The sequence below is a fragment of the Peromyscus leucopus genome, chromosome 14 (genome assembly GCF_004664715.2).
Source record: "Peromyscus leucopus breed LL Stock chromosome 14, UCI_PerLeu_2.1, whole genome shotgun sequence".
Taxonomy (NCBI): domain Eukaryota; kingdom Metazoa; phylum Chordata; class Mammalia; order Rodentia; family Cricetidae; genus Peromyscus; species Peromyscus leucopus.
The window spans coordinates 69,053,131-69,078,970 of NC_051075.1; the positions used below are offsets into that span (position 1 = coordinate 69,053,131).

At 48.9% G+C, this 25,840-nt stretch overlaps 1 protein-coding gene across 2 annotated transcripts in view; it reads left to right on the forward strand.

Moving 5' to 3' along the window:
* Slc24a4 (solute carrier family 24 member 4) overlaps nucleotides 1-25,840 on the forward strand; it is a 142,284-nt gene that overhangs the window by 93,325 nt on the left and 23,119 nt on the right. The window contains exons 8-12 of one of the 2 annotated variants that reach the window (XM_028888294.2): nucleotides 2,842-2,867; nucleotides 4,696-4,749; nucleotides 6,356-6,498; nucleotides 10,694-10,863; nucleotides 15,447-15,651. In XM_028888294.2, coding sequence (XP_028744127.1) covers nucleotides 2,842-2,867; nucleotides 4,696-4,749; nucleotides 6,356-6,498; nucleotides 10,694-10,863; nucleotides 15,447-15,651 — 598 coding nt within the window. The remainder of the gene's footprint in view (nucleotides 1-2,841; nucleotides 2,868-4,695; nucleotides 4,750-6,355; nucleotides 6,499-10,693; nucleotides 10,864-15,446; nucleotides 15,652-25,840) is intronic. The other variant, XM_028888297.2, reaches the window with a different exon arrangement.

Genomic DNA, 25,840 nt, shown 5'->3' on the forward strand with positions numbered 1-25,840 from the left:
AAGGACAGATGCCTGTGGCATGCTGATTCCAAGGACATGGGTGACAGTTTTCTACCTTTCCAGACCCAGGGGTGTGACTGCCCTTATATTAGTTATCTACTGCTTTATAACAAAATTCCTCCAAAGCTGGGCATGGGTGGGGCGCACCTGCAGTCAAGGGCCAGAGGTATAGCACCTGGGAAGCTAAGGCAAGAGGAATGTGAGGCCCAGGCCAGTGTTGGCTATTATAGTGAGATGCTGTCAAATAAAAAAGGGTCCCCACACCTAACAGCTCAAGACAGCAAGCAGTGACCCCGCAAGTGAGAAATCTGGAGGTGGCTGAGCTAGGAAGAGGAGGGTCTCAGGACACACAGTCCGGTGAGCACCCTCTTCAGGAACACTCTGGTAGCTATCAGCTGACTTCAAGGCCTTGCAGGCCATCCCACAGTGAGGGCAAGCGCTGGCAAGGCGCCTGCCCTCACAACAGAGGTGAGGAGGTGAGAAGGCCAGGTTACCAAAAGGCTGTGGCTTCCACCTTGAAAATGGCTAGAGGCAAGTCAGCAGCTCCCACCCTCCCCCCATGTTCAGAGGGAACATAGATAATCAGTAGGATTACCAAGCCAGCTCAGAAACTGCCCACCACACTCAGAAAATGACATTGAGAGGGGAAACAAGATACCTATGTGAAATTTCAAAAGATAAATCCACAGTACCCTAAACATACCATAAATGGGCAATAAAAATAACTCATAAAAGCCTGACGTTCTTTTGGTAATCATTTTGGCAGAAAGTCCCTGGAATATTCAATGATGTCATCTGTTGCCCGTCCAGAAACTCTCCCAACCCTCCACTGCAAAAGCAGACCGGTGCCAGTGTTTGGGGCTTGACCCCAGGGGTGGTGCCCCCCTCCCCATTGTGAAGTGATTCCCCAGATAATGAATTATTCCTCATAAAACACTAAAATGACCCAGGAACATTCTTCAGTTTTCGTAAAATTTCCTGACTGTGAATTAAATATTCCCTTTAAACACTTGGATTTGTGCAGTCAAGTTAAAGTCAAGGTCATTGTTTTTCTGTTGCCTGGATATTTGTTGTAACATATTTACTATGTATTTTACATATTATATATTTCTCATCCCAAATGTGAAAAAACCTCACGGTGTGGGACTGTCTCCATGTCTTGGTCTCCTCACATTCTTGCTGTCATTGCCCACAAATACCAGTAGCCCTCCTTTGGGCTGTATAAGCTAAAAATGTCCCTGTAAAAGCATCCCAGATTCTCCTTCTTCCTCTGTCAAGTGTCCTCAGAGCCTTGGGTCCAAAAGGCTCCCAATGATGTCTGGCTAGGGTGCTTGAAGTGACTTCCTAAAGCAGGGCCTGTGTGTGCTGCCCATTGCAAGAGACAGTAGACCCAAGTCCAGACAAGAGCCCCTAGCCTCTTCTGGTACCATATGTAGGGACCCTTTTGTTTTCATGGTCAGGTTGTTGGGAACATCCCTGCCACCTCCTCCTACACATGGCTGTGGAGTCCACCCCTTCCCTTGGCCACAGAGCATCCTTCATTTGTGTCTTGTCCCAGAGATGCTGGATGGGAGGCATGGTAGTTGGGGTTGTGCAGAAAAAAAAGAACTGAGACCGATAGATGAAGTAGTAGGTAGATGTAGATGGATAGACTGAAAGATGGGTAGATGGACTGATGAATGGAAGGACAGATGAATGCATGGATAGAGATGTATTGGGGAATGGGTTCAAGTGATCCTAGACCATGCCACCTGTAAGCTGGAGACCCAGGGAACTCAGTAACACAGCGCAGCCTTAGGCCAAGGGCTCGAGAAACCATGGCACCAACTGGTATAAATTGTAGAGTAAAAGGCTGAACCTGGAAGGAGAAGGAATGGGGTCATAGTGACCATCCTCAGGCCTTTCTACTCTGAGTCCTCAGCTAATTTATGGTGTCCATTGTAGCTAGAGTTTTCCTGCCTTGGCCACAAATCTTTGTCACCCGCCAGTCCCATAGCCGCTTAGACCCAACCAAGTAAACACAAAGACTTATATTGCATACAAACTGTATGGCCATGGCAGGCTTCTTGCTAACTGTTTTTATATCTTAAATTAATCCATTTTTAAAAATCTATACCTTGCCACGTGGCTGGTGGCTTACCAGAGTCTTCACATGCTGCTTGTCCTGGCGGTGGCTGCAGTGTCTCTCACCTCAGCCTTCTGCTTCCCAGAATTCTCCTCTCTCCTTGTCCTACCTACTTCCTGCCTGGCAACCTACTTCCTGCCTGGTCACTGGCCATCAGTGTTTTATTTATATAGAGCAATATCCACAGCAGTCCATCCATCGTGAGTGAAGGTAGATCTTCCTTTCTCAGTCCACTGATTTTAATGCTAGTCCCTTCCATGAACACCTTCTGGTATTATGACACACCAGAAATAATATTCTACAACTATCTGGGTACCCTGAAGCCAGGCAAGTTGGCACTTAAAGATTAGCCTATTGTCCCTCTATCACTTTTCTCCTACACACACACACACACACACACACACACACACACACACACACACACAGCCTTCATTTAGACAGCTGGTTACTCTTTGTTTTTAAGAAAACTAGCCTCAAAGCCACACACGTGTGACATATACGTAGGCATAGGGGTATAGCTGCCTTCTCTGCACTCTCTTGAACTTTAGTAACTCTGTTCTCATAGCAGGGGAAGCTCCTGCCAGGTCTGCCCCAGCAACTACCTGTGCTATAAGAAAACACAGGCCACCTCTCTTGGAATGACCACACTGAGCCAGCGGGCAGAAGCACATGTTCCCTTGTAATAAGTGTATCCCTTTGTTTTCTTTGCTTTCTAGTTCATATATGATGAGGAAATTGTGTGGTAAGTTTTTAACATTTTTGTTGTTGTAGTTGTTGTTGTTAATTGCCAGTTGGGTTACCAAATCATTTTCAGATTTATTTTTGCAAACATGGATTTGCTAGCTTATGGAAATGATGGGGCTATCATTCTAACCAACCTTGCCTTTGTCCTATTAGAGTGACAAGAATCATTTCACCTAAGTTACCAGCCTAGCTGCTATCAAGATACACATAAAACTAATGAGGGCAATCATACTTTACATGAAGATAAGCAAGAATGAGAAAGGATCTGGTTGTGGGTCTGTTTCTGGGAGGGAGAGGAAGCAGCGGTGCCCTGGCAAGGCAGTGAGTGAAGGATAGGGTCTCAGATGCCACCAAGGCAAAGGCATGTCATGCAGATCCCTCCCTTGTGACTTGTAGAGGAATCAAGCTCAAGGGACTTAAAGGTCTTGCTATAAAAATCAAGAAGCTGGGAAATACCTGCCTCACAAGCAGAGAGGATCTGAGTCCAGATTCCCAGCGCCCACATAAAAAGCCAGGTATGGGAGCACACATCCTAATCCCAGCACTGGAGAGGCGGGGACAGGCAGATCCCTAGGGGCTCTCTGCCATCTTGTCTGGCCAAATCAGTGAGCTCCAGTTTCAGTAAGAGACCCTGTCTCAAAAAATAAAGTGGAGAATGATTGGGGAAGCCGCCCAGTAACAACCTCTGGCCTCACGTGCATGTGGGTGTGCATCTGTATGCACATATGTATATGTACAGACATGTATACCACGTGCATACACATCAAAACCAGAAAATTTTTTAAAATAATTTCTGTAAGAAAATACAAGGACTTGCTCATCTTTGTGACACTGAATAGGAATTGGCTTTCTTTTTTTTTATTTTTGGAATTAACTTTCTTAATTGGAATTCATGAAGCACAAACTTCTGAAAATAAGTTGATTCTTCTACCCTCCTCCATGGGGTATGTTGGCATCTCAGTTCATATTCCACACAATTGCCTGGTCACTGACATGGTCCAGAATATGCATCCTGTAGGTGACAACTTCTGAGAATACACTCAGATGACCACTAAGAACATCAATCGCTTGACAAGAGTGGCTTTATGCCCAGCACCCAGAGAGCCTTAGTTAAAGGCCACTCCTGGTCTAATATCTTCAGCTGTGGGTGGCTTGGGACAGTCCTACTGAGATGGTCTATAGGTCCATTTCTGGTCCATGGGCTGCATGTTAGCAAAGGATGGGCTCCCAAAATGACTGGCCGAGCTCAGTATGCAGGGACTTCAGCACATTGTCACAGAAGTAAAAACTGTGTGGCTTCTCAAGTTTGTGATCACAGATGCAACCCCACTCCTCACACACATAGCTTGTGGGGTTGGGCTATATCTACAACACAGCGGTGGTAGAATGTTCCCAAAAGACAGAACCACACTGTGCTGGTGGATGGCCCCAGAGGCTTCTGTGCTCCGCCATGCCCCTCGTCCAGGGGTTGGGCTTTTTCCTGCCTGCTCCCATAGCCTCTCTGGTCCCTGAACAGACTCTTGAGTGGGCCTACGTTCTCTTAGGGCTAAGGCCATGGGATTTGGCATCTGGGAGTGACAGCTGGGTGTGGGGCTCTCCTGAGTCCTGGAGACCATTATGATTGAGAAGAACCAGACCCAGCCTTCTCTCGGTTACCAAGAGGACTCTCTGTGATTAAACATCCCTATGCTGGGATGTCCCACCTGAATCCCAGGGACAGAAAAGCAAGGGTATCCCACCTTGCCACTAATCTTGACCATGCAGCCCCAGCTTGTGGGCGCCATGACCTCCTGCGCTCTAACCACACTCTCCTTTATCTCTCCAAGGTGGGAAGGCCTGGTGCTCATCATCTTGTACGTGTTTTATATTCTTATCATGAAGTAAGTGGCCTCTCCCCTTCCTTGAGACCTGGAGGTACCCTTTCCTTCATATCCTACGCATGTCTCTTGTCAGAACAGGGAATATACTCCACCCCATCTTCCAGTTCCTTTGGGGAAGCCTTCATTCTCTAGTCGACATCATTCAGGGCATCCAGTGTGGGGAACTGGCTCAGACTCTGGTGTAGCCCATCCCCAGGTTAGGGGACAATGTTGGGTGGTTGATGTAGGGCAAATAGACACTGCTTTCCGAAAATGAATCCCCAGCAAAGACCTGTGTCCCTCCCTGCTCTGGGCAACTCCTCTGCACCAAGGTAACCACTCTTGCTGTTTCAATAAATCTAGTAACAATACCATTCTCAAAAGGCTCAACTTAACCTCTGCCCCAGGGTTTATCTGATGCCACTTGTCGGGGCCACTGCTTATGCCATAGGCAACAGAACCCCACTCATATTCTGGGGGTACAAGCACTGTATTCTGGGTTGGGAAACCTTGAGCCACTTGGAAGCTGCTTGAGTCTGAACTACCTTAAAATGACCCATAAGGAAGACTAGACAGACTCAAAGATGAAGTTCTGACACATGCCTTAGTACAGATGAACCTTTAAAAACTCACCAAATATATATACATAATGGCTATTCCTAAAAGGCCACTGTTAGATATAATTCATTGTTCACCTGGTATCCCAAAGGGTCAAGTCTGTGGAGACACATAGATTAGAGGTCAGTGAGAGGCTGGAGTGATGAGGACTGATTAGTAGGTGTAGGTTTGCTGTTGGAATGATAAAAAGTTGGGGAATTATTAGTGATGATTGTATAGTAGTAAGTATAATCAACAACACCAAAGTGTGTTCTTAGAACATAGGAAATAACTATAATGGTAAATTATATATATATGTATATATAATACATACATATGTGTGTATATATACATAACTATAACAAAAAATAACTACTTATGAATATTCATGAGCCTAGCTACACGCAGGTTTCTCTTCTCTCATGTAATTAAAAAGACAACACCATGGGTGTTATGAGGGTCTTCGCTTTATGTAAAACATTGTATTGTATAAATATTTCACAAAATTTATTTTCTAAAGTGGGGAATTAAAGTGTCCAGCAGCTCGAGAATTGCTCAGTGACTGCCCATCAACAGCTTTTTAGTGAACAACCAGCAGAGAGGCTTAGAGATGGAGAGCCACTCTCTTCTCTCAGGGAGTGCTGTGCTGGTCATGAATGACATGGGAGGTAGATGGTCACCAAGCAGCCACTTGAGCAACAGTTGCTTTGGGGGGGGGGAGCATGGTAGTGATGCCACCTTTGCATCTGTCCTGTTGGTTAGACTGAATTGCTTTTATTAGGATAAGCTCATACAAAGCATTAAATGCATTTGGCTGTAAGGCTTCTGATACCCCCAGGAGGGCACTATAGCCCAGTAGAAGCAGGTGCCTCCAGACCACACATGATCCCAACGTTCCTGCCGAGAACCTCCTTCAGCTCCATTAGAGAGCCTCCCTGGTTACCGCCCATGCCCAACGCCCTGTTCACTGTACGCCTGGTACCCCACCCACCTGGGACTGCTCTGACCTCCTGCTTTACCTGACTCACAGATACAATATGAAGATGCAGACGTTTTTCACAACCAAACAAAAGAGCATTGCAAATGGTAACCCAGTCAGCAGCGAGCTGGAAGATGGTAATGACCTCTATGACGGTAGCTATGACGACCCTTCTGTGCCATTGCTGGGGCAAGGTAAGGCTGAGCAGACAGGAGCTGTGGACCCTTGTGGAAGCCACTCTTACATAGACACACAGAACAGTCACACACAGACACACACACACACACACACACTCACACACCGTTACCATCAACCTTTAGTCATGCACACCCCAAATGAGGAAAGAAGACCCACATTTGAGATGTTGCTCAGATTGACATTCACTTAAATAAAGAAAGGCTAGAAGGGGAAATTCCTATAAAAGAAAAAAAATGAATTAAATCATTGACATTTTCCCATGCTTCCAGAGGCAGGTGGGAAGCCTGATTGACTTTAGAGATGCAATGTTGTTGCCCAAGAGAAAACTCAGAATAGGAAGCTTAAGTGACAGAACCTAGGCCTCTCTGTGCATCTCAAGTGCCAGGCCTTGTCCCTGAGAAATCCATCCTAGAAAGTGTCACCTCCAAGGCTTGCTAACACTTACCTAAAGGGACAGCCTCAGAGCTTCACAGGCAGCCCAGCCCAACCCAGAGGCCTGTTTGCAGGCCCACTCCTAAAAGCAGCTTCATTACCCTGGCTCCTGTGGGAACTGGGAGCCTCTGGAGCCAGGCTCTGTCTTCTTGGTCACAGCCTTTGAATTGTCTTGATCTGAGAGCTGCTTTCTTGCGAATAGCCTCAATTCTTAATAATCCAGCTAGTTGTCAGGTAACACCCCCACCATGGGACAGCTGTCCCATCTAGACCAGCATTAAAGCCTGAATGGTGCTTGGGTTAGGAAAAGGAAATCCAAAGCTATGTGACATCCTTGGTCCACTCCAGGCATCCTCTACCCTTATTCCTCAATGCCCCAGGCAAGTCTCAGCATTTCATAGGGGTCTTTAACTTGCTCGTCATATCAGGAGTGTGTGGTCTCAGAGGTTCTCCTTGCCTATGTTGGTAGCTAAGGAACCTGTGTTCCTCGGCCCTCTGCAGCCTCTGTCCTGGGCAGAGCAAGGCAGAAGTTTCCTCTCAGATGCATTTTGCACAAGTGTCTCCTGTCCTGTCTTGGGTTTCCCAAGAGGAAGGCACTTGCCACAGATGCTGTACTGAATGACACATCTTTTTACGTGGAAGGAGGAAACCCATTGAGACAGGAGAGGGTTTTCAATTCAGGGGAACCCACTCTAGCCACTGGAGGCACACCCATGAGGGAGAGAACCAAGGAAGCCTATATCATGGAGACGAAGGCGTTACACATGGTGTTTCCTAAATTCCCAGCAGGCGTCACAGGGAGCAGGTTGTGGGACACCATCCACTAAGGGGGAGGCCCAACATTGGCCATGATTTGGAATTTAACCTCCATAGTCACAGGGACTCTGGGGTACCCATTGCAGGTCCCAAAGTCTGGCAGGATAGAGGCTGCCCTGCTCAGCACATAAGTGCCACCGGAAGGTCCTTTGAACCTGGCTGGCAAAGAAGAGATATCTGAGTGGAGAATCAGGATGCACCCACTTCCTGATGAACTGCCCAAGATCTGCCTCCTGTCCTGAGGCTGGCAGTGAAGCCCAACCCCAGTACCCTGTGAGAGCCATTCCCAGTACCCTGGGATCCCCAGCTCGAACTTTCCCAGGAAGCCCAGGCTCCCCAAGCCTGCTGCCCACATGCATGGCCCATTTCTGGAGCTCTGTGGTGACTCTCCATCACTTTTGTGCTCAGAGACAGTAGGGCTTCATGGGTTTAACACCACCATCTCTACGTCCAGGGTAACTTCTAGAAAGTTGGAAGACCGGTCACAGAGCTGGCCCGGGCACTGGGACTGAGGGAGAAGCGAGTCTCTTACCCTTATTAAACAGATGCATTTATAGGGGAGGCCGTGGGAGGAAACGGTCCCAGAAGGTTAGATAAGGAGTCACAGACCTTGATTTCTGGGTTTGTGGACTCAGGGGTTGCATCTGATCTTTACTATCCCCAGAAGACACTCCCTGGGACCATTTGCAAGTTGCTACAATGTAATTTCCCCTGAATACGGTGGGAGGAAGAGCTCCCACTGACACCCAGGGACTGAGATGACCAGGACTTCCCACTTTGGTTGTCTAACAATGTTGCCAGGAGATAACATCACTTCCTTTGCCATCCTCAGCCCCCTGGCAAGTGGCTCTCCAGCCACACCACAGAAGAGGATGTCTGAATTGCCTCCTGACATTTCAAGGAGTCCCTTGGGCTGGGCTTGTAACTCAATGGTAGGGTGCTTGGCTGGCACACACAAGCCTCTAGGAAGAATAAATAGGAAATAACCTGCTCTCCCCAACCCTGCATTTCTCATATAAAATCTAAAGCTTGAAGCTCAGCTTATTTGTAGGAGAAGCAGGGAGAAGCCCTTTTGTACTTTAATATTCTTAGACACCATGTAGCTTCAGTCTCCTGACTGGTGCTCTGGTGGCCTTGTTCACAGCCTTGCAGCCAAGTCTGCCTGGCCACCGGCTGCCGTACTGGATGAAGCTGATCGAGCTCAGAGAGCTCCCAAGGGGCCCTTCCAAGTTGCCCTGGTGTTAGACACAACCTAAGTTTAGAAAGAGACAGGAGAGGCAATACCAGGCCTTAGATGGAGTTGCCCGGAAAGCATCTTGCAGTTGAGTACCCTCTGGTCTACCACTCGTAGCTTGGGCATGATGGGGGGAAGGGAGGCAGGGGTCATGGCTCCTGCCTCACCGGCTCCACAAGCTTTTGAGGCCAAGTGCTCTCCGTGGGGTACCTGTAATGAGGCTGGTTCTACAGATTGGAGTGTGGTACCTGCTACCGGCGGCGTTTGCTGGTGCCCCTCCCTCTGGCAGCCCAGAGCATCGAGGCTCCCTGGAAAGGAGCCTGCTACTAACACCCTCCTTCATGTAACCCCTGGCATCCCCATCACCAGCAAGAGCTCTGCCCCCAGATTCTGCCGCCGCACGCTAACCCACCTGTGGCCATCTGTGCCGGCCTCTGTGTCCTTAACTCTTCTTCTAAATTGTAAGTAATCTGTTCTCATCCTGGCCGTAACACATGCTTTTAAGCAATAAACACAATCTGTGAGCCAAGCCCCACACTGTCCACCTCTGTGGAGGTTAGTGTCCATCTTGGACAGGCGCATGGGCCTCCGGCTATTTCTAATCCACCTGCCTCCTGTCTGCTGAGCCTTGCTGCCTGTGTGGGGTGTAGTGTTTGTGAGTGTGTTTGCTAGGGCGGGGGTGGGGTGGGGTATGGGGCTGTTTGCTGTGCATTTTGTGCATTTTTATACCATTAACTTCTGCATGACTTTGCCCTCTGAACCTGCTCCTTGGTCACTCAACTCTTCATGCTGGATGCCACAGGATCTGGTAATGAGTGCAGAGGAACATACCTGTTTTCTTAGCCCCTTCAAGGGGATATGCTACTTGCTTCAAGGTGCTGTGTTCGTGAGTGGTTTGATTATTTTCCCTGGTACCTGGAGTGCCATGCCAAGCTCCTATGGACACAGGCACAGGACTGAGCCTTATGTTCTGTCTCCCAAGGGAAAGGAATGCATTGGCGAGGGCAGCCAACCACTTGAAGGGTGTCAGGGTTCATCGAAGACACTGAGCCCGGACAGCAGCAAGTCCTCAGACAACAGACTCCTTCTAGGACCCCTGACATCTAGTTTAGGGCCTAGGGCCAAATCCTTGATCACCCTGCTATCCTTCTGGGAAACAAAATTGGAAGCAGCCACCCCAGTAGCAGTGAAGATGACTCACTTTAAGACAGAGAAAAGGACCACAGGAAAGGTTACAGTGACACTGTCCTCTGTTTCCCAGCATTTCCCACTCCTAAAGACCCTTATTGACTTAGAAAGTGTCATCTAAGTGTCTGAAAATCAGGGTGGTAGTGGTGGTGGTCCTGACTTGATCATGAGTGACAGGTGCAGGGACCTGTGTATGGCATAGGAAGGTTATCCCAGTGAGTCCTAGAAAAGACACTGAAAGACCCTTGCAGCCAGCCAAGGCTGAACCCCAGAAAAGAGAGATCTGAGAGAGTCAGGCACCGACCCTTAGAGGGGTCAGATATAACACATGGTTGGCAAAGTACCTGCTGGGTCTGTCTAACTTGCTGAGTCATGGGTATTTCAGAAGTAAGCCAAGTCTCTGAGTAGCTACCAGCTGCCAAGCATAGCCCCAAGATGTTGGCCATGCAGGGAAATTAGCCCCTATCACTAGGGCACTGTCCTCCAAAGATTCAACACTGATCATGGGGTGTGGTCTACAGTGAAGGAAAAACTTCCCTATGGCAAGACCCCCGTGGTGATGGTGGATGAGATTATGAGCTCCAGCCCCCCCAAGTTCACCTTCCCTGAGGCTGGCCTGCGCATCATGATCACCAACAAGTTTGGGCCCAGAACCCGACTACGGATGGCCAGCAGGATCATAATTAATGAGGTAAGTTAACCCAGCACATGGGTACAACCCATAACCCTCAGACTGCGTGTGGTGGAGAGTGGCTATGAATACAACCCAGCACATGATTGTAACCTTACTTAAAACATGATTTTTTTTTTTTTTTTTTTTTTTTTTTTGGTAACTCAAGTGCATGGTTCTCAAGCATGAACTTTGCAGATGATAAGACCATGTTGCATGTCAAAAGGTTGGGCACACTGGCTAGCAGAAAGTGAGTGATCTTGGGTGGGTCTGGCAGTTCCATGGACCCTATCCCCTTAGGACTCTTCCTAGAGTCTCAGGCATGGGAGGAAGGAAGGGTGGGGGCCTACAGAGGCTTGTCATGGAAGTTTAAGCAGAAGGTGGAGGCACACACACACACACACACACACACACACACACACACACACACACACACCCGTCTGAGGTATTTCACTATTTGTCAGTTGCTAGAGTTGAGCTAATTAGAGAAAGCAGAACCTAAAGTCTGGGTGGTTTCTTCACAGTGTTAATTAGGGAACCAAGCGTGAACACACTCCCATTCTCTGTGGATTATGACCCTTGAAGAATCACCAGTTGTCTTACTGTTCCATTGCTGTTCACCATGACCAAGGCAATTTATAAAAGGAAGCATCTAATTGGGGCCTTGCTTACAGTGTCAGAAGGTTAGTCCATCATCCTGGCAGGCAGTGAGGCAGAAGGCAAGGAGGCATGGTGCTGGAGAAGTAGCTGAGAGCTCACATCCAACCCACAAGTAGCAGTGGGCAGGGATAGTGCCGGACAGAAGGAAGGAGACAGACAGACAGACAGACTGGGCCTGTGGGCTTTTTGTTTTTGTTTTTTGTTTTGAGACAGGGTTACTCTGTCTAGTTTTGGTGCCTGTCCTGGATCTTGCTCTGTAGACCAGGCTGGCCTCGAACTCAGAGAGATCCACCTGGCTCTGCCTCCTGAGTGCTGAGATTAAGGGCGTGCCTAGCTGGTGTGGGCTTTTTAAACAGCCATTTTATCTTTTTTGCCATGGGGCACGAATCACAGCACAAAGGAGCAGGACTCAGGAGCAAAGCAGCAGGACTCAGGAGCTCCTGGAGGCAGATTCCCTCCTAAAACATCAGGGCTGTGGACAGCTTGTGGGGACCCAGCTTCAAAGTCCCCCCTACCCAGCACTTTTCTTTAAGACTTCTACATTCTTGGAGTCAAAGCCCACCCCCAGTGATGCACCTGCAACAAAACCACACCTCTTAATCCTTCCCAAACAGTTCCACTAACTGGGGACCAAGCATTCGAACACAAGTCTATGAAGGCCATTTGCCTTCAAACCGCCACACTGGTGAATAGAGATGGCCTCTGAGGATTTGCTCTTCACACCTGGCATTCTGGGTGTCTCCTCATTTGGAAAAAGTAGTCATAACTTGGATATCACTCAACCAGACTGCAAAGATAATATGGTGTGCTCCTCAGCAGCCTAACCTGTTTCTGGGCCTTCCTTTCTAAGTGCATTCTAGGACTTGCCAGACTCATTCTCCGAAGCATGCAGTGGCCAGAGGATGGAACTTAGCACATGGGTGTCTGCAAAAGCATTATTTCCCAGTGACTAAAGGGTGTCTCTTTGGGACACTTGTGCTTTGATTTGTGGCTCAATGTGTCATATGTGTGGAAAGTCCATTAAGCAAGGGAAATGCCTTTCTGGGCTTTAAATCATTCTGGTCTATGTTAGTGAAATTTATTTCAGTGAAATTGTATAGAATCCTGACCATTTATCATAAGCATGAGAATATTGCCCCCAGGGTGCTTTTGGGGTGTGATAAATAACTCTAAAAGACTTGGGCAGTGGCTTTATAGTGTTTTTCATCACACATGGATTTGAGGTTGTTGATTTTTTTGAGAAATTTAGGCTAGTCTTTACTTCACAGTGTGGTCCAGGCTGGCCTGGAACTCAAGATCCTCCTGCCTCAGCTCCTGTGGGCTGGTCTTACAGTTATGTGCACCACACTAGGCTGGAGAAGCAGGTTTTGATGAGCTTGTGAATATGAGCTGTTGGTGCCACAAATGTTTTCAGCTGCTGGGGTTGCCCTGCTCTGTAAGGCAGCCTGAGAGCCACAGAGGCTGGCCCCAGGGGAAATGAAGTGAGTTCTAATCTCATACCCACCACTAAACCTCTCAGTCTCCTTGGCCTCAGTTCCTGTCTGAGGTTCCTGAACAGGATGCTGTCAGTTTTAAAATTTCATCCACATGCATTGGAGAGTTGTGCCTGGGGCCTAGGTAACTTTAAGGACTGTTGTTTGAATCTTAGATGGTCTTTTAAAAAAAAACCCAGAGCCAGATATTGGGGTGAAAGCTAAAAGATCAGAGAAGCAGAGCAAGCCACAGCCAACACCTATTACCTCACCAACTCCACAAATCCTCTGACTGAAATCCTCTGAGTCCTCACCTGAAAGAGTCTCAGCTGAACTGCTTTAGTTCCTGTTCCTCAGGCCTTATATATCTTTCTCTGTCCTCCCATCACTTCCTAGGATTAAAGGCATGTGTGCTTCCCAGTACTGGGATTAAAGGTGTGCGCCACCACTGCCTGGCTCTGTTTCCAGTGTGGCCTTGAACACACAGAGATCCAGATGGTGTGTGCCACCACTGTCTGGCCTTTATGTCCAATCTAATAGCTGGCTCTCTCCTCTGATCCTCAGGCAAGCTTTATTAGGGTACACACTGTATCACCACATTAAGGACAGTCATCATAGGGATGGAAGAGTGGAGAACAAACCCCACAAAATATCCAAGTTCAGACTTACTTACTGAGGTGTTCTGAGGAAATAGCTCAGTCAGTAAGGGGCTTGTCTCAAAAGCACAGGGACCTGAGTTCGATCCTCAGAACCCACATTTAACAAGCCAAGCCTGTTGGCATGTACTTGCAAACCCAACACTCATGTTCCATTTCAGACAGCTCTTGAGGTTAACCCATTGTCCTCCACATGAGTGGTCACCATTGCATGCACACCTACACTTTGTACTTGCATATACACACCTGCATCTGTATGTGCACGTAAACATGCACATGTAAACACACACACACACACACACACACACACACACTCATTCACAAATGCATGCATGCACATATGTGACACTGAGGTCTCATTTCCTTAGTCATTTTCAAATTTTTTTAATTTTTATTTTTAATTATGCACATGTGTGTGGGATAGGGTGTAATTCTCTGTTGATTCTGTAAAGCCAGAACTGTAGCCCTCAAGTATAACAGTTATCACCTTCATCCTACTGTGAAGCAATGGTCCTGCCTTTAAAATTCTATCTCTACATAAATAGGTCTTTTTATGTTTGTTTTTGTTTGTTTGGGACTTCATGCATGGCTTTTCATTTAATCCCAGTTAACTAACCAAATACCGTGTGTCTAGGCCTATCAGACAAAGGCCCCTTTGCTCTTTTTGGTGGGCTAAGTGTTAAGAACTGTTTGTGGGAAAAAGTTGAGAAGTACCCCTCATCCTAACATGCTTGTGTGTATACACACACACACACACACACACACACACACACACACACACACACACCATGCTTTTCCTGGCTTAGGAATCTTTGTCTCAAACCTACATGAGGTCAGCTCAGAAGTCTTCAGAGCAAGGGTGTACCTTCATTATGAGTGGTAATGCCCTCCATGAGACCACCAGGATGGGTGCTGAGTACCCCATTATGGAAGTTTGCTAAGGGCCACAGCTCCATCCCCAAGTCTCTTGTTGAAGTGGTAGGGAAGGATTTGAATGTCATTGTGGAATACCCATGACCTGTGGAGCTGATCCATAAGCCATGACTGGAAACGAGGAGAAGAAAGCTGAATGGAGAGATAGGTTCTAGAGAATATGAGGCCTGTTTATTTCTTCATTTCTTTTCTTTTGTTCTTTCCTTCTTTCTTTTCTTTTGATATAGGGTTTCTTATAGCTCAAACTGACCCCAAACTTACTAGGTAGCCAAGCATAATCCTTGATTAGGATCCTACTGCCTCCAGCCTCCAAGTGCTGGAGCTCCATCATTTGCCTCCAAGCCGGCTCATTCAGTGTGAGGTTCAAACCCAGGACTTCATGCATGCTAAGCAGATACTCTACCAACTGAGCTATGTCCTCCGCCCTGTTAGTTTCAAATAACATGTCTTCAGTCCATGCCTGTATTCAAAGAAGCCCATGGATCAAGCAAGACCAACCAGGCTAGGGTGGCACCAAAGCTACTTTTGTCATTAGCCATGGCAAAGTGGGTGGGAGAGAAGGGGATGGGTTTGGTACAAGCTGCTGGCTTTGGAGAACACCCTCATCAGACATGGACTGAAACTCAGCGGGACGATCCATTGGCCAACATCCTAGTAAGATGTTTGGAGCAGTTGGTTGTTGGAGAAGGGCTGACTGAAGCTAGATTTCAGACTAGCACACATCCAGAGTGGTTCAAGTGCAAAGGACCGACTATAGCAAGTGTTGTCGAGGATGGGAGACAACTGATGGCTCTTTTAAGAGTCGGGAGATTGTAAGAAAGAGGGCATTGCATGGTTCTGTGTCACTCAGCTTGGTGTCTGGGTTGCTTCCTGTCCCCCCCAGCGACAGAGGTTGATCAACTCGGCCAATGGTGTTAATAGCAAGCCACTGCAGAACGGGAGACAGGAGAACATGGAGAATGGAAACGTTCCTGTGGAGAACCCTGAAGACCCACAGCAGGGCCAGGAGCAGCAGCCGCCACCACAGCCGCCACCTCCAGAACCAGAGTCGGTAGAGACAGTCTTCCTGTCCCCCTTCTCAATGCCTGGTGAGTCTGGGAGTGCTGGCTCTCTAGCCACGCTTTCTGTGGGTGCTGGTGGGACCATGCCTAGGTCTTCAGTAGGGAGGCCCTGACTCTGGAGTGGTAGATTGGTACAGAGGGCTAACATTAGGTCACCAGGGCACCCTAAGGCACGGGATAGGCATACTGTCAGTATTACAGGTAAGAGTTGGGTAGATGCAGACACCGCTGAATACGGTTGGAGCCTGAGGGCCAGAGAGAGGCAATCTGGCCCTCAGGAAGCACCAGTAACTCCTAGTGGCCACACTTGAATGCTATGGGCAGCTGATCTGTCTTACAATAAAAAGGCAGCAACTGGTAATACTGTCTCTATGGACCCTGGTGCAGGGGGCTGTTACATGCACCCAGGCATTGATGCAGAGGTCAAAAGAAGGTGGCACTGGGTGCCCTGCTCTGTCGCTCTCCATCTTATTCCTCTGAGACAGGGTCTATCACTGAATCTGGAGCTAGGCCGGTGGTCAGCAAGCCCCGGTGATCTTCCTGTCTCTGCCTCCCACAGCACGGGGGTTACAAGCTCATACAGCTCTACCTGGCTTTTTATATAGGTGCTGGGATTTGAACTTAGGTCTTCCTGCTTGCATAGCAAGTACGTTTACCTGCTGGGCCATCTCTGTGCTCTCTATGGACATCCTTACACTCTTGCCCTTCACTTTCAGGAGCAGGACACTTTTGTCCACATATGCCCTCACTTCTAGATGGGCTAGTCTAAGGTAAAACTTCTCCTTACTCAGTTTCACCAGATGTATCTGGATGCACTTCTGTAAATAAGCTAGGTCAGACCACAGGCTGCCTCAGGTCTCGAGCATCCTTCTGTCTCTCTTGGAGTCTGCCCTACAGGCCTAGGGTCACCTAACTGCTGGGTCCTTGCTGAATTTACCTGCTCTTTTCTCTCCCGTACCTTCGGCTGCAGCCACACTGGCCTCCTCACTGCTGTCCCTCAAACACAGTGCACATGTGCCTACCTTGATGCCTTCACACTGCCCTTTGCTGGAATGCGCTTGCCTCAGTTTTCCACACAACTTGCTCCCTCGCTCCTGCTCCAGTGTCACCATATCAGGATGGTCTTCCCAGGTCACCTGACCTTTGTTTAAGATTTATTATTTTTATTTTATGAGCATTGGTGTCTTGTCTGCATGTGTGTCTGTGTGAGGGTGTCGGATCCCCTGGAACTGGAGTTACAGACAGTTGTGAGCTGCCACGTGGGTGCTGGGAATTGAACCTGGGTCCTCTGGAAAAACAGCCAGTGCTTTTAACCACTGAGCCATCTCTCCAGCCCTGTCCCTAGGTCACCTTATTATAAGTGCTTTCTATAATTTTGTATCTTGAGTGTCTCCCTCCACTAAACTATCAGTTCTTTGGGGGCAGACATCTTTGTCTATTTGACTTCTGTATCCCAGCACCATGTCTGCACCCTTGGGAACCTGTTGCGTGAGTAAACTCAAGAGTTTGCCTGTGAGAGGATCCAGAACCCACCCTGTGTTGTTCACTGTACTCAGCCTTCCAGGAGCTCTCTGCTGTCCTAGGTGGGGCCTGGAGTCCTAAGCACTGGGATCCATTCCTGGGTATTCTGTCCTGCTGCCCACCATCCTAGGAGGCAGCAGAATTCTGGAACTTTCCAATCCAAAGCTTCATATTGTTCTAATAAAAATTCTGTGATTAACACCTAATTCACTAAGCACCTGCTCTGCTTTGGCCACATCTGTGTAGCTGGTCTGGGCCTGCCAGTCTGGGACCCTGGGTAGCTGTATATGGAGATACAGGCTCTCCTAGAACCATAGACTTCCCTGGAGTTTCTGGATTCGAAAGCCTCCATGGTATGTGCCTTACTTCCACTCCAGGGTGTAGTCGGATTTTTCTTTGGGCTGCCAGCTCACAAATAATGACACGGAGACTTATTATTAATTAAGAAAGCTTGGCCTTAGCTTAGGCATGTCCCACCAGCTCTTATAATTTAAATTAAACCATTTATTTTAATCTACGTTCTGTCAAGTGGCTCATTACCTCATCTCTCCATATTGCCCATGCAGCTTCCTCCACATCTGGCTGGCAACTCTACCTTCTTCTTCCCATAGTTCTCTATCTGCCCAGAAATCCCACCTATACCCCCTGGCTATTGGCCATTCAGCTCTTTATTAACCCAATCAGAAGGCGCATTGGCAAAGACACATCTTTACAGTATAAAAAAATATTCCACAACACCAGAGCTCTTCCTCAAACTCAGGGCCTAGCTCCAAGCTTCTCTGGAGTAGTTCAGGGATTTGGTTGGGTTCCAGGAACTGCTAGACCTGATCAAACACCTTTTTTCCCCCTATACCAAAGATAGACCCCCCAAAAAATGAAATCTGAGGGGTCTCTGGGGATCTCTGAGCTTTGTCCTGGGATTCAACCTTTCTAGGCCTCCTCTGCCATCCAGATGACCCAAAGAACTGGTATCTGGATCACCAGAGATGCATCCTTGTGTCCTGTGGGACCACACGCCATGTATGCTCAGCCCATTTGGCTGACCAGGGTGAATTTGGTAGAAGCTCTCTCTGAGTTATCTGGGATCCTGAAAGTCAAAAGGAGTGGTCTTCTCCAGATCCAGGGTCCCCCATACTGAGGTCCCTGTTAGGACACACTGATGAGGAGGCCTTCCATAGAGCAGGGGCCTGAGAGAGCAGTCCATCCTCCCAAAGCCAGCTCCAGGCCAGTAGACCAGTTTGGGCCCTGGGTTTATAAAAGACAGGGACACAGGCCTTGGGTTACGTCCTGGGTGCCCCTTTACAGCCCTGGGTCATCCCACCGCCGGCCCCATTCCTCTCCAGGGTCTATGGGGTTAAGTCAGGGGAGACAGGGCTATGGTAATCAAAGGACCAGTGCGGGGAGAGAATTGGAACAGGCCACAGCAAGAAAGACACAGTCTGGAGCCTGTGATGACAGTCCCTTAGTTATCTATGTGCATGGGCCCCCACTCTGAGAGGTGGGTATGGGCAGCTCTGTGCTTCCCTCTGCCACTTCCCACTGGCCACTGCACTGCCATCCTGGTCCCGAGATGTCCAGGAGGCGACTGGAGAGACACGTGAGGGTCGCCACTTGCTCTGTAAAGTAAGGCAGCCCCTTGGAAGGATGATTCATTCCTGTTTCCTCCCAGCCTCAAATGTGGCAGGAATAAGTGGAGCAGCCGCTAGGACCTGCCCCTCTCCCCTGCATCCAGATCTGGAGCACCTTAGGGATATAGCTGTGGGGGTCTCTGGACGGGTCACTACATAGGATGGTGCTGATGCAAGGGACCCCACTCCCACCCTCTATGCGTGTGCCCCAGCTGCCTTCTAGGTGACTGCTTGTGATTCCCCCCTGGGCCCTTTGGGGAGGACCGTAGTTGGCCCACCTTCTTTCTTGGTTCCAGGATGTCCTTAGGTGTGGCCTTGACCTAGCCAAGAACAACAGCTTCCTTGGCTTCCCCTCCATGCTGGCTCCATGCTCAGGATCCAGCCTGCTTCCCATATCCACGGAAAGCTCCCTTTGTGTAGCAGAGCTGTTTACAGAGTTGCCCATGCAAACTGTAGTCCCTCTTCTTCCTCCCTGGGAGCAGAATAGCCATGGAAACAGTACAGGGTGGTGGCTGTCCCTCTAGGTGTGGACAGTGACCTGGGCCAAGGGAGGTAGAGGTCGAGGTTCACAGGAAGTTGGTGGAGGCCGGTGAATACCACACCCATGATCTCAGTTCTGGGCCTGCTTGACCTCCTTTCAGTTCAGCTCTGCTGATTTCACAGGCCTCAGGCCTCTGGTAGCTCTGAGGTGCCCCTTAGGGGTCCATGAGGCTGCTGCTTTTCCCACCACGGCCCTCTAGGAATACCAGGGGCTAGGATCTTTGGAAAGGGAGGATGCTGTCCCCGGGGCCAGCTTGGAAGCCATGTAGCTATATCAAGGGCTCAAGAGACTGGTGTCAGCCATACCCATGCTGATGTTTCAGGCAGGCTGGAAGCAAGCTCTGGAGTCCAAGGTGCTAGATTTGAATTTCAGCCCTGCCTCTCCCCAGCTCTGTGACCCTGGGCCAGCTGCTCACTTCCCCAGCTGCTCACTTCCCTGACCCTCTACTCCTCATCCACACAGCAGGTTGCTGGCACTTGTATCCTCAACAGTTCATATGATGGTATCATCAGGCCTTATACTATCCAATGCATAGTAGGCACTCCGAAGAATTCATGTGGACTGCAACATGCTTCATCCACTTAGTGTGTGCTGTACCCAGCTTCCATCTATTCTGATTCGACCACAGGCAGTGTCCTAGAAAAGTCACAGGCTCAGGAGCCCCTGTGGGCCTGGGCCTGCCTCCATTTTGAAGGTCAAAGGAAGGAAATGGCCGCGCTGAGTGCCTGTTACATGCCAGGCACTGGGCTACAGGCAGTTTGCCGTTATTCACCTCGTCGGTCAACATCTGGGCACTAGGCTTTGTTCTGCCCTTAGAACTGCAGTTCGGACAGGGCAGGCCATGATCACTGTTCCCTAGGAGCTTCCAGGCTTGCCAGGCAAATCTGAGTAGATGACCACATGATGTGTTTTCTATCAGGTGCGTTCAACCTGAATGTAGCCCAGGCTAGCTGTGAATGAAGTCATCACAAAATCTACCTGCTAAAATATCAAGACTTTTTTTTTTTAAACTGGGCATTTCTCAGTCATGAACTTTATGGATGACAGTGTTGTGTCACAGTGTCACATGAAAAAGAAACTGTGTGTGCATGTGTATGCGTGTGCATACTCGCGTGTGTGCGTGAATGTGTGCACGCGCCTGCGCACGCCCGTGAGAGAGAGAGGGGGAGGGGGAGGGAGAGGGAGAGGGAGAGAGAGAGAGAGAGAGAGAGAGAGAGAGAGAGAGAGAGAGAGAGAGAGAGAGAGTTGTAATAACTCATGGGCTTTAGGTTAGACATCCCTGAAATTTAATGTATGGCCCAAGAAAGTTCTACTTTGCCCATTATGGCCTAGCCACCCCCATTACACATGCCCTTCTTCCCCAACTATAGCCGTCCAGAACAGGGTGCAGAGGCCCTCCTTGGCCATCCAAAGGCTAGGGCTGTAATGCCCAAGCCTCCCCATAGCCTAGACCCACCTTGCTGATGCTGGTTTCCTCTTCCCACCCTGGCCCCCAGAAGCTAAGGTGTGGTCTCCCAGGGAAAAGGAGAATCATGGCCTCTTGTGGAAACCAGGGTCTCTAGTCCTTGCTCTGCCCTAACCAGACCCTGAGCCCTAGCCAGAGGAAACCCCACACATGAGTTGTTTGTAGCTGTGTTATGATCTGGGATGCCCTGAGTGTCCATGGGTGCCTTCCTGACCCTGCAATGGAACTGTTTTCTCCCACTCTGTATTGTACCTACCAGGACCTTCCATCATCAGGTCAGCCAACATCTGCTGGGACACATGCCAGGGGCCAAACAAAACAGAACACCTCTAGCTGTCTGTACTAGTCAGAGTGCTGAAACAGGACAGCATAGACTGGCCCCTGTAAGCCACAGGAATCTCTCCTCACACAGTGCTGGAGGCCTGAAGTCTTCCCTCAGGGTAGCAGCATGACTAGGCTCTGCCAAGGGATGCCCTTCTGGCTGCTCATTGCATGCTCAGCTGCCTGCCTCTGTTTGGTGCATGCACCTGGAAAGAGAACATTCAGAATCTCTTTCCCCAACTCTCTGTGTGTCCGTGTGCGTGTATGTGTCTACTTGTGTATCCATGTGAAGGCCAGAGGTCAACCTCACATATGTCTATGTGTGTCCATGTGAAGGCCAGAGGTCAACCTCGCATGTGTCTGTGTGTATATCCATGTAAAGGTCAGAGGTCAACCTCAAGAGTCTTCCTCAGTCACTCCCCATCTTGTTTCTTGAGATGGGGGAGGTGGGGTCTCTCAATGAGCCAGGGACTGGTGGATTCAGCTTGGATGGCTGGCCAGTGAGCCCCAGGATTCTACCCATTTCCATCTCTCTAGTTCGAGGATTAAAAACAGCAGCACACCTGGCTTTTTATTATTATTATTACTTTCTGTGGATTCCAGAGATTGAACTCAGGTCCTCATACACTTACAGGGCAAGTACTTTACTGGCTAAATCATGTTCCTCTTCCTTTGCCCTTCAGAACTCACTGAACCTGAATTGCCTCCTAAATGCCCTGACCCCAAATACTTCAGCTCTCAATTGAAGTAGCAAAGGATGCAGTTCATCATTCCAGGATTTCTCAGGGCATCTACCCTTACACCCCATCTTCCTCCGCTCAGTGGGGCTTCTGATAGTGTTCTGGTCGGGAAGGCCTTTGGGTCCTTCCACCCCCAGTTCTGGTACTGATGAAAGCATCTCTGCCGAACTCCTGGGACTGCCGCCTCTTGGGTGGGACAGCCTATCTGCAGCTCCTAGGGTGATGTGCACAGCTCCACCCGCTCTTCCCTGGGCCCCAGAGACTCTTGGAACTTTTGTCGGAAATGAGCTTTCTCTTTCCTTGGTCATGGGAGCTGCCAGAGACACCTCACACTCAGTGTGCAGCCTCTAAGTCAGGGTCATGATTTCAAAGACTTGTCCCTTCCGGTCACTCCCCTGTCAGTCACTCTGTGCACCCCGGAGGCATCAGCTCACAGACCAATATGAACAAACAAATCCTGGCTGAGCACTTATTCTCGAATTCAGCAGCTTTATTGAGACATAATTCACACCTTTTCATGGGTTTGCCAGGTTGTGCAATCATCACCACAGTCATTATTAAGGGGTTTTATCATTCCCCCAAAGAAACTGTATAACCATTGCCGCCCATGCCCCCCCCCCACAGCTAACCTACTTCCTGTCTCTTTAGAGAGATAACCTGCATGTTTCAGACATATGAAATCATGTGATGTACAACCTCTTGTTCCAGACTGCTTCTAGCATAGCGTTTTTTAAGGCTTATCCACATTGTAATGTGTACTGTACTTTTTCTTTTTAGTGAATATGCCACACTTGCATAGACATTTGGGCTGCTTCTACTTCTTGGCTTTAAGTAGTTTTAATATGGTTAATTTATCAACTACTTGTTAGCATTAGTTTGCCATGTTGGGGAATCAAACCCGTATCCTTGTGCATGCTAGGCTAGTGCTCTACCACTGAGCCATAACTCCAGCCCTGTAAGTGGTTGTTCAAAGAACTAGTAGAACCTCATACTCTATTTCAGGAGGCTCAGTATTTTTTCTTCAAGGAAAGCAGTAGTTCTCTGTGGTTAGCAGCAAATTGTCTCTAAATGTTAAAGTTTAAAGCATTATTAGGAATTTTTAGACTAGAACCCGTATATTCCAAATAGGAAACTGAGTCGGTGCCTTACTCAAGGGGAAATCTCCACCAGGCCCAAACCCAAGCATCACGTCAGTTTTCTAGGAAATCCCAAGACCCATCCCATCTACCAGATCAGAGGAGCACTGGCTGGGACACCCAGGACTCTGTGTCCGGGAGCCCTGGGCTTTTCTGTGATGCCTGAGGCTGGCAACAGAAGCAGCACACCTCCTTTTGCCCAAAGGGAGTTGTTAAGAAGAAGCTTGTCAGGCTGTGCTCAGTGCTATAGCAAATACAATTCTCCTGCAGCCTACTCCATGCTCATGAACCCAAAGCCACAGAAAAGGGGGAGAGGGGGGCCCACCTCTCCTCGCTTCTGCTTTTCAGATTGAGGAACCTTCTGGGAAGCCAGAATGAGGAGGAGGGGGAGGAGGAGGAGGATGCCCTTCACTTTCTTTGCAGCTTCTACAGACAGGGGGTGGGTGGGTGAGGTGGGGGGGTACATGGCAGACCACGGATACGACACCTGGCCATGGAAGATGCTAAGGGCCACCTTAGTACCCCAGTGTCTGCGGGTCAGTCATGGTGAAGTTGGGGAAGCAATAAAGCACCTTCACTGCTAACCGAGACCTGAGGCCGGGGGAGCCCGGGGAGCCCACAGAGCTTAGTGAGGCTGAGAGATGGGTGGGCTCTGGCTGCATAGCAGGGTTCTTCCCTACCCCCAGTGGTCCGTAATATCTGCTAAACATCTTATGTTTGTACTTGGACTCTGCCAGGGGCCGTGCTAGGAGAGCTAGTGGAATCCCATTTCCCTAATGAGGAGTCTGGGATTAGGCAAGCCCCATACAGGTGAATAGGAGCCACAGTTGGGACTGGCACCCAGGTCTGACTGTAAATGGTTGCCTCTGGCTGTGCCCTCTTTTGGCTTCAGTGAAAATGGTACGGACAATGGGAAGGAAGGATGTGCTGCTAGCTCTGTGTCTGGTGAGCACTGGGCCCTAGAGCCCACTCTGCTGAGAGGGCCGGATGGGGCCAGCAAAGTACTCACAGTCCCTCAGGGCTTCTGGCATTCATCCACCACTGAACCCATTCTAGGGCCTCTGAACTCAAGGCAAGTCCCTCAGAGGCAGAGCCTACATTTGAATCCTCAGCTTTCCTTAGCAAGACTGAGCATCCTTGAGGAGGTGGGCAGGGGGTAGGCAGGACTCTCCCACAGATGAGGACCAGGAAGCTCCGAGGGGCTGGGCCAAGGGTCTCGTGAGTCCCCAAATGAGGGGACTCTGACTTCTCCATAGACAGAGAGATGCAGGTCAGGGCTGCATCTCTTGATGGACTTGAGGACAATGGTCTCTGGGACACAGCACAGCTATGCTCTCAAGAAGCCTAACAGAGTTCCCTTAGTTGCTCATCAGCATGAGAGGAAGACCAGGCCCTCAGGAAGGCCTCCAGGGTCTGCTGCCAGGAAGAGACTCTTCCTGGGGGGGTGTCCCTGTCCACCAGCCTGCCAGCCTACCTGTGTGTTAACCCTGAGCAGGACCTGCCCCCAATCTTACTGATGTTTAATGTTTCCCCACATACCATCTCTCCCATGCTCCCCTTCTGCAAACCTCAGCCACAGATCTCTACCTGCTGAACTCCTCTTTGACCCTCTAGAGCCCTCAGGATCAAAACCCATCTGTTCAGAACCCCAAGCAGTGCTTGAAAAGGAGGCATGTGATAGGTGGAAGAGAATGGGGGAGGGACAAGAGTAGCTCTAATTAGTGCTTCCTCTGCGCCAGGCCCTGTTCAGCACAGCCATGTGCATCATGAGAAACTTGTCTTGCTCTCCCAATTTTCAGCTAAAAACTAAACAAGCAAAAAAACAAAACAACCAAGATGCAGAGAGGGTGACTATGCTCCCAAGGTCACACAGCTATGTGCACATCAGTGCTTGGATTCCCAATAGCGCTACAGTTGGTTACAAAGCCACAGTGCCTGTCAGAAAACAGCCAATTTATTGAGAAGAATAATGAGAAGTATTATTAATGAGAAGAATCTAAATTCATCAATGTCATAAAAATAACAAAAAATTATTGGTTGTAAAGTTTATTCCCAGGATTAAGAGGATGGAAGAACCTTTTAAAGATTGTCTATTATTTTTAATTGTGTATGTGTATGAGAACATACATATCAAACAGGAGCTGAAGTTGCAGGCCATTGTGAGCCCCCTGAAGGGGGTGCTGGGAACAGAACTTGGGTTCTCTGGAAGAGCAGCACATGCTCTTAGCCTCTGAGCCATCTCTGCAGCCCAAAGCCTGGAGAACCTTAACAGACTTTCCTGTTGCTTCCAAAGCTATGGGATAATTGACGGTGCATGGATCGTGACTGTTGGCACCTGCCAGCCTGTGGGTAGAGAGGGACTCCCACGGATCTGGAATCGTGAGACTCAGGGATAAGCAAGCAAATAGCACAGGGGAGCAGGGTGGAGATCTGAAGAGCTGGTACCATCTCCTGCCATCTGAGATGCTTAAATAAGCCATTGGATTTCACCAACCCTCCACTTACTGAGCTGTGAAATAGGGAGACTACCATCTCCAAAACCTGATACAGAAAGCAGAATATTTCCAAGCAGTGCCTGTACAATGTGGGAGACAGTGTAAATGTTGGCCAATGACAAGACAGCACTGTCTCCCCCCACCCCAACCACATCTCCTTCCCTCCCCACAGCTGAGGCTACCTGTGGAAGACTCGGTTTGTGCCGTTACTATTGCATGAGCTGTTCGTTAGTCTCCACAAGGTATGGTTTAACTTTATAAAATGGATTTTACCAAGTGGGGTTTATCCCAGGAATTCCAGTTCTGATCAACACATATGATCAGTCAGTGTCACCAGACCTGATGGCACAGATCTGTAATCCCAGCTAG